Source organism: Hakea prostrata, chromosome 1 (genome assembly GCF_041222555.1).
Source record: "Hakea prostrata isolate BN-2017 chromosome 1, UWA_Hpros_2, whole genome shotgun sequence".
NCBI classification, from domain to species: Eukaryota; Viridiplantae; Streptophyta; class Magnoliopsida; order Proteales; family Proteaceae; genus Hakea; species Hakea prostrata.
Window position 1 is genome coordinate 7,124,936 of NC_142600.1, and position 9,051 is coordinate 7,133,986.

Consider the following 9,051-nt stretch of genomic DNA (forward strand, 5'->3'; position numbering starts at 1 on the left):
CCCTCCATAGACACTATTTGCCTAAAAAGCTAAACGTACCCCGTTCCAAGTACCATTGACTCAAATTACTTAGACGCACAGAGACCTTCACAAGCAACTTCATTGAACAACAAATGCTTTCAAACAGCAGGCACCTCATGACAATGTTGAAATAACAAACATGAAATTCTGGTATTGAATGGTGAGTTCTAAACACATTATAATCATGAGCTAGAACTTCTCACAAATAAGCATTGCTATCAGCAAGCAAGAGCATCATGATTTTCTAGTGAGAGACACATGCTAGTTAGTGCATTCACAGATAAAATTTCACTTAACAGCCACTACAAGAAACCTGATGAGCACTGATATTTCACCCACAGGTTGTAGATCCATTGCATGCCTCAGTAAATTTGTGGTTTTAAATTTCAGTGTCCAGAAATCTTGACAGAATCAGTTCTTACGGTTGCTGCCTGCAAATGATGTATATCTTCAATCTACCACCCCAAACCAAGTGGTCTCTCTTCCTTCCAAGAATCCAACCTTTATAAGATACCAACTTGATTTTTGAGATGGCATTGAGCAAGCAAAAAGGAAACTAACACATAAAGAGAATGAGCAGTAGAAATCTTATTTCACATGGAAGAAAAAGAGAAAAAAAAGAGAAATAAAATGATGGGTACGACTGCTCTCTAACTCAGCTTCAGAGACAAGAAACCTATAGTCCTATAACACCAACCTCAACAAAGCTGATTATAACCTTACTAAGAGAGAAACCCTTTCTTGGTCCTCAGTGACAACCTTAACCACTAGATCCACCATCAAATCCAATATTTAAGAACAAAACACCCATTTCTGCAAACAAGTACGTCTTGCATGGTTCTCATGGCAACAAGGCTAAACAAGGCAGTGTCCTAACTGTGCCCAGTTGACCAAGGCTTTTAAGTGAAATGCAGGGGCTTCAGGTGTAAATGGCAAATATTTTTCTCTGGGTTTAATATCAAGGTGTGAACTGTAAAAAATAAAAATAAAAAACATATTTAAGTTTTTCACAAAAGGAAACAACTCAATAAAATTTCAAGGAGAATGAAAAATGTCTCTTCTCTTCAAATCCTTAGTGCCAGAAACCAAAACTGATGGCAAAGATAGTTGACAAAGAATAATCCATGTAGTTACCCTAAAAGTTGGATTTCTTTGTTATGTGGTTTCATACTGATAAGCCTAATTTATGAGCTCTTAGAGTGGGAACAAGGTAATACAACAGATTAGCAATTAAGTGCTTGAGTTAGACTAGAACACTCAAGAACAAGATAGAATTCTGTTTTGAGTTTATTTATTTTGTTGAACGCGTGAGTGTATTAAGAATAGTTTTATAATTCCATTTAAGAATTTTGTAAGATCTTTATGTATTAATAGTTTAATACATTGGCATTGATTAAGGATGACTTGAGCAAATAATACATCTTTTGTTAAGAGAAGTTGTTGTGGAGCAGATCAGATGGAATTAATACCCATACCTAATTTCTTCATATGACCTCCCATGCATATCGATCTCATCTCTTGTCCCTTAACTTTCAGCAATCTGATTTCTTCACCTAAAATCACAGTTACTCCCTTTATCCCATATCCAATCACAATTTTGATGATTGGGTCTGCTTGCATTTGAGATCCATAATCAGGATTTTCAGATTGCATCACCCCTTTCCCATCTAAGAACCTTGAAGTAACTGTTTATCTTGGAGATCTACAACTACCTAGTTTCCCAAGGTTGGCTTGAAAATTATAGTTTGTTCATATCAACACCCTAGATATCAACTAACCTGTTAGGGGCTCATTACCTACTGTGGTTAGTCTATTACACCCACCAGCGTTGGTAACTTCAACACATGGCACTGTTCCCAGAATATTAATATAACTCTTTAATTTATCTGAAAATCCACAATTTCTGATGACTATGTATGAGAGTATGAGACACAGTACTAAGTTACTGATGAATGTCTATTGCCAACCTACTTACAAATTTATTACATTGTTCTGATACCCATGTTCCCTTTCACAAATCACAAAATTTACCTCTTCATTAGGGAGAAGGAAAAAAAAAATCATTTCATACAACCCTCCCTAGAGAGATTACTCCCTTTCTTTTCTTTAGTGAGAAGACAACATTATAACACAATCCGTAGTAGGAATAAATGCAGTGGAGAATTTTGAAATCAACTAATTAAATGCTGATTCCCAACTTAACCATGAAAAAGCAGTGAGATATTCTTCTTTTCTGTCTTTGCTAAACTATTGATTGAGCCTAAGTAGGTTCAATGCAAATAAGATGGAAAGTATCTCACGCATCGTGAAGAAAAGCTTAAATTCATAAAACAAACTAACAAAATAACTTCCGTAGACCAATTTCTGAACTTCCGGAGATAAAATTCCCATAAAAAAAAAAAAAGAAAAGAAAAATCAATGGTAGGTAGGATTTAAGCACAAATTACTCGCCACGAAACAAAATTGCTAAGATCTTGCCAAATTCAATTTGTGACAACAAACTCGGTCGATGTTTTCAGACTTTCACGATTCTTTTTCAATGTTAGATTTAAGCATACATTACGGGACAGTTAAAACTTTCAAGCCATAAGAGTTACTGTTTCCCAAAAGCACTTAAAATGGCCTAGCGGAAAATATATCTTTCAATTAAGGTTCTTCACCTCCTTAAATAGACTTATTCCCTCCCCCACATTCACCATCAACAACAGTTCATCGTGTCTTAGGTAAAGTAGAAGTTTATTGACACAACTTGAGAACAAATGAATACAGATATTTTGCGAGCTAAGAAATTTGCGTTGATTGGTTAGGGTTACCTTCGCGCTTAGGATGTTAGGTACTGCAAATGTACATAAAAGTCGCTTTTCGAAGTCACATCCAGCAGACGACGAGCGAGCTTGTTTCACCACTCTCAACTCACAGAGAACGCCCAAAATCGAAACTCCTCTACTAAACTTTCCGAGCTGGTTTTTGTCGCAGGAGAGGAATAAAAGAATATATTTCTATCTATTCAATAAATAATATTTCCTCACTTTTCTTTCTTGCTCTACAATTGACTCAAAAATCTTTATCAAACATAATCTGATCTCGATGTACTCCTTGTTTAGGTAAATAAAAGTGGGGGCATGCAATAGTATCTTTTCGCGCTCCTCTCATACAATGTTCAGCTTTTCGAGTTTGAGCCATACAAACTAAGCTACTAACAAAATTCGCATGAAAGAACCGACTAAATAAATAAACAAACCATATTTAAGATTATAAAATGGCGTGCCAAACCAAATTTAACTAAGGGATAATTAAATTAGATAGAAGTTCACCTTTGGAATCGATGTTTATACCCAAGCCACATGAACCTTAGCAAATCCAATCTCCTCTTCACCATTTGTTAACCCTTGCTGCCATTGATGAGGACCTTAAGCTCTGAAACGAGGGTGACCAAAAAAAAGTTGCTATTGGTAGGAACCGTGTTCTCTATGGCACATGAGGAGTTTACCGTTGGAGGGGAAGTATTCAATAAGATAGGTTTTTCCTCGTTTCAGAGCTTAAGGTCCCCATCGATTAATGGCAGTATCATATGGTGAAGAGGAGATTGGGTTTGGTAAGGTTCATGTGGCTTGGGTATAAACGACGATTCCAAAGGTGAAATTTTAATTCCCAGAACATTGCATTCTGAGGGAAAATTTTAAATGAAGAAAAATTACCATTGTATTTGAGATTCTAAAGAATAAAATATAGACAAGGAGTTGTTTAATGGTTGATCAAATTTCTTTAGTCGTCTCTTCAAACCCAATCTCTAGTCCTGATTTACTTCATTTTTAATAAATTCGCAATATTTCAATAAATTAGGTCTTACAATTACAACAATGTGGAACCAAAATTGGTTGCTGTATAATCCAATCCACATTCACTCCAAATAATCCCACGGTGGACAGCAAAAGAACAAGAATAAAAATAAATGAAAGACGAAAAATTCATCTGATTGAATGGTAAAATTCATACTTCTCAGTAGCTCAATAGTGGATTCAACCCAAGACGGAAAAATCCGAAGCCCTCTCTATTCGGTGGTCACTTCGGGTAACTTTCCGATACAGCTGAACCAAACGGAGCGAGTACTTAATTTCCTTTGGCAAGATACAAATCCATTAAGAACTGACTGAATTTGTATACATATTCTAAAAGCTGTAATTGAATCAATATAATCTCCATTCTCGAAACCACCTCTAATAAAGCCAAATATAGCCACAGGAAAAAAACTAAAGGGTTGGGGCAAAATCAAAATCCCCAAATTCATACTGCGAAAGGAAACGGAAAACGGTTCTAACAAAATTCCAAATGCCTCGACCACAAGAAGACTCACTACTGAGATACGCCAAGCCATTTTGTGAAATTGTCAAACTCGGTATAGTCACTGTCTGAAATCATGGTCTGATACCATGCCTTGCCAGCAGCCTTCACAGCTGCAGCCTCCTCCTAGGAAAAGAGAAAATAAAATATTTTAGTAATCAGAATTCCCTGAAACACACTCATCATTTACATCAACCCAATTAACATTACAAGACCAACACATATCAAAATCTACAATGATTCAGTGAATCAAATGAAATCACCAAATGAGTAATGAGAGCCTACAAACAGGTACAAATCAGTCAGAAAATAAATTATGGACCGCGTATGATGCAATCGCTACATTAATAAACAGAATGCACTATAGGATTAGAAGTCAGGGTCACTTATGATTCCTATTCCTTCTATTTAATTTAATGTTCGACCAACAACAAAGTTACAAATTGATCAAGGTTATGTATTGTTGGATAAGATAGAACCACATGAGGGAAAGACTGAAATAGGTTGGAATTCTATGAACATAGGACAAGCTGCACCCAGATGGGAAGGAGTTCCTGCTGGAGAATCATTAGCTTGCAGATGAAATGGGTTACAGTATGTAAACTGGCATCTCAACCAAAATCAACTTTCAATAGGTATTAACTTTGAGTTTTACTGAGTTACCAGGTTTCTTAAAGTATGTTTCATTGTTTGACAATTTCCAGAAGTACCAGATAGTGTGGGACAAAGGGAATCTGGTGTTATCAGAGCTACTGTTGTTTCAGACCTATGGGTTCACAAGGATTTCTAGAACCAAGGGATATTAATGGAATATGGTACCTAAATCATTTATTAATCAATACTTCCTTCCCAGCTTCCCTTTGCTTCAGGCCTGTATAGGTATTACCCGTTCGGATAAAGCCAGGAATATGGTATACCAAGCTGTGGAAACTAGCAATCTTGGACAATTGTTTTGATGAATGGTCACTAAACTAAAAAAGAAAGAAGAAATCGAAACTCCCCACCGCCTTATAGCTTGCTTCACAGACAGTGCAAGGCTTAAACTGGAGTAGAACAGGCAGCAAACATGTGCAGGGAAGGGAGTTGCTGGCAGGTTCACGGTAGAGGATGGATGTGGGAGTAGCAGATAAAAACTGGGAAAAGGCAAGAAAGAAATCCCTGGGTATTAGAATCACCGTGTATACAATATTAACATAACTTGACAACCAATATTGGGACATGCTCCAAAACATGCAAAACTTGACAAGAATAAATGTTTTATGCCAGTAAGTCAAAAAAACCTCATCTCTTTGAGGATCCAATTTATTTCTATTTCACAAGAATAAGAGCACAAAAATTATAACAATCAACTACCAAAAGAATGTATCAGATATCTCTAAACATAAGCCATACAACCCTAAGGTGGCTTGCATAAGTGCAGTCAATGCCTTCAAGAGCTGTGGTACAAAGGGATGATAATTCTAAATTGAACAAGTTAAAAGAACCATCGACAGGCCAAAAATGCACTACGAGAAAAGGTAACAAACACCATGCAATAGCTTGGGACTAATAACGAGTATGGCTTTGAACAGTACAGATTACAGAATAAAGGACACATGTATAATCAAACTACATTTATGTGGACTAAGGGTATTGAGATGGATTAATTCAATAAAAAAAAACGGAGAAAAAAGGGGGGAGGGGCAATGCCACGGATCTGCACCCTGTTGTTTCCTACGCACTAACTTATTACCAAGTACATAGAAAAATTGTGTGACACAGATTCAATGGGTGCGTGACTCACTACTAGTGATCCAAAGATGTAAGCTTGCCCTTGCCTTCTCAATTCAATCATCTGATACAGAAGAAACTAACTCTAGTATAAGAAATGTCAATTGATCAATGCTCTCCGACCTCCACGAACCTTAAAGTAACCTCCCATTTATTGTATATATCACTTCTTCGATAAATTTCCGAATTCAACAGAATACCAATTCAAACAGACATCCGTAATGACAACCTATTATCCTTAACTTTACATACTTGAATCTCTAATCAGCTCAAGAGGGAAAATTAAACTAGCTGAGACCCACAGCCGAAGTTTCTATAGCATGCAAACGTCCGGTTTTAGCATAAAGGAGAAAGGAAATATAGAACAATTAATCAAATCTATTCTCAAATGGATAAATATTGTTGTATCTGCAAACCAAGTACAATTGAAAACAGAAGACAAACCCACCAAAAGAAAACATAAAATACAAGTATATATGTATATGTCAGGAACAAATACCTTAGAGATTTGGTTCCTCTTCTTGTCCAGCTTTTCTTTCTTGGCCTTCACACGATGTGCTTCAGCCAAAAGCGACATCCTCCTAGCAGTTTTAGCATACGGATTGAGCTTAAGAAGTGTGTTCAAGTTTTTCAATGGATTCTTCTTAAGCTGCGCCCGTTTAACCTCGCTCTTGATAGGTCTCACAACAGATTGAATCTCATCAGAGTTGATGATCCTAGTCAGATCGGCATTAACCATCTTAGAACGGGGCAGAAGGTAACCCTTCTTCTTCTCTGAGGGCTTCTCAAAAGTGCCATAGATCGAGTCCAATCTTTCAAAAGCCGATTTAGTCCAGACGATGAAACGGCCAAGATGACCACCAGGAGCGAGCTTCAGAAGGTTGAGCCTCTCCACATTAGCGACCTCAACACCAGGAATATTACGGAAAGCCTTCACGAGCTTGGAACCTTCTGTACCATAAACGATTAGAGGACCCTTACGAGAAATGTACCTTCGATTCCTCATCTTACCTTTACCAGGACGGACACCAACACTGTCCTTCGCCTTCTCTGCGTCGGGGTACGCACCGATCTGCTTAAGAACCTTGATAGCGGCAGCTGTTTTCTCCACACCCTCGGCTGAATCACCAACAACAAGAGGTATCTCTGGGGCATTTTCAATGCGATGGCCACGGGCAAGGACGAGAGAAGGAACTGCAGATGCAGCAAGGGCAGCAGCCACAGCGTAACGCTTCTGTTTGACATTAATCTTCTTATGCCAGCGGCGCCAGATCTTGGTGGGAGCAAACATGCGACCACCGCGGCACATGTTGCCGAAGGCACCTTGGCCAGCGCGATGAGTACCACCGCCGGGGACGCGAGGGATACGAGACACGGCGCGACCAGTCCCCCATGACTCTGCTGACGTTTGATGACCCGCACGCTTGCTCACGGCATAGGGCTGCCGGCTGTTGTTGGAAATGTTGGCGTGAACGAAATTCACAACGTCTGGACGAATGGAGGCCTTCATAACGTCCGGAAGAGGAACGGAATTACCACCGTCGGTCACCATGTCGCCGTCTAACGGCTGCACCGTCACGAGAGGTCGAGCAGCGGCGGCGGCCATTGGAACAGAAAGCGCAGGAAGAAGAAGAGCTTGCAGAAGAGTGTGATGTCAAGGCTTTATGACACCCGTTTAGGGTTTTTGGAAACCTAAAATCGCCATTAGGGTTTTCGTCATGTTTCGTGAATTGCGGGTCACATTGAAACCGGTTGGATTGGGGCTCACTGATTCTTACTTAAACCCGGTTCGAAATGAGGGATTAATTGAGATTTGAGAGGCCATTCCTTTTCTATCTTCTCCCATTTTAGGGTTCCGTCGTCCGGTTCGCCTGCCGTTCCCGCCGATTTATGGAACTGTGTAAATTATCAAAAAAATTCGGCGCCACCACCTGAGCTACTTTTAAAATTAATTTCACCCCTTGAATTATTTAATTTATTAATTAGAGTCTCTATAAGGTAAAAAATGGTCGCCAGCACCCCTTGCCCGTTGGGAAATCACACTAAAGTTCTTATGTGAGCAAAACACTAAAACAGCAAGTAATGTACAAAATTTCGCCTTTCACTGGTTGCCAAAACTAGCGAATTTCGCCTTTCACTGGTTGCCAAAACTAGCGAATTTCGCCGTGTAGCTCACAACACAGAATAACAACGTTAGAGAAAAGTTTATAATAATCCTTTAAAATTCAAACTTCGAAAAGGTTTTCAAATGAATCTTCCCGACAACAAGGGGTACTCCTGGAAGGAAATAAAAGTGTTACTTTCCCATAAACTCTAGTTCCCATTTCCCAAATCCCATTATCCATCTTGTCACGCAACCCCACTTTCTTCTTTCCTTCAAACTTTAGTGCTGTTTGGAAAGGAATAACAAGAGGGGAGAGGCGGTGGTGTCAGGTCTTTCATCTTTGCGTGTGCATTGTCTCCTCACCTAACACTCTGTTGTCCTGTGGTGGGTCTAGTGAAGATTCAAAGATGAGAGAAGAGAATAACAATGAGAGATAGAAGGGTTTCAATTTCAGGGCGTATTTTGCACTTTCTGAAGCCAGATTTTGCTATTGGGGTTTGAGTTGAAAAATTGCACTTTTTGCACCTTGGGTTTGAGTTGCAAAGTTGCAGAGGATAAGCTACTACTGGGAGAGGCAGGATGTGATTGGATTTTTCATTTCTTTGAATTGCAAGGTTTTAGACGGAAGAATATCCGGCAACTTTCAGCGATATTTGCCACTATTTCGATGGTTTGTCGAAAAATTGAAATTTTATAAATTTTTATTTTCAATGCCACTTTTGTATTGCTAAGTGTTGAACTGGTCACCATATTTCAAACGAAATTCGCCGAAATTATTTTGAAAGGACCAGATGACCCTTGAACGGAAAATCTTA

At 38.8% G+C, this 9,051-nt stretch overlaps 1 protein-coding gene across 1 annotated transcript; it reads right to left on the reverse strand.

Annotated features, from left to right (window-relative positions):
- Positions 1–4,160: 4,160 nt before the first annotated feature.
- On the reverse strand, positions 4,161–7,829 carry LOC149027069 (large ribosomal subunit protein uL4-like). Its single transcript, XM_089158833.1, has 2 exons — positions 6,632–7,829; positions 4,161–4,488 (listed from the first exon to the last, which is right to left on the reverse strand). Exons 1-2 carry the CDS (start codon positions 7,736–7,738, stop codon positions 4,375–4,377), a joined length of 1,221 nt encoding a protein of 406 aa, XP_089014959.1. The 5' UTR covers positions 7,739–7,829; the 3' UTR covers positions 4,161–4,374.
- Positions 7,830–9,051: the final 1,222 nt, after the last annotated feature.

Coding starts and splice junctions, on each gene's coding strand:
- LOC149027069 (XM_089158833.1), bottom strand. CDS start 7,738: ATGGCCGCCGCCGCTGCTCGACCTCTCGTGACGGTGCAGCCGTTAGAC. Junction 4,489..6,631: donor AGAGGAACCAAATCTCTAAG/GTATTTGTTCCT, acceptor CTCTTTTCCTAG/GAGGAGGCTGCAGCTGTGAA.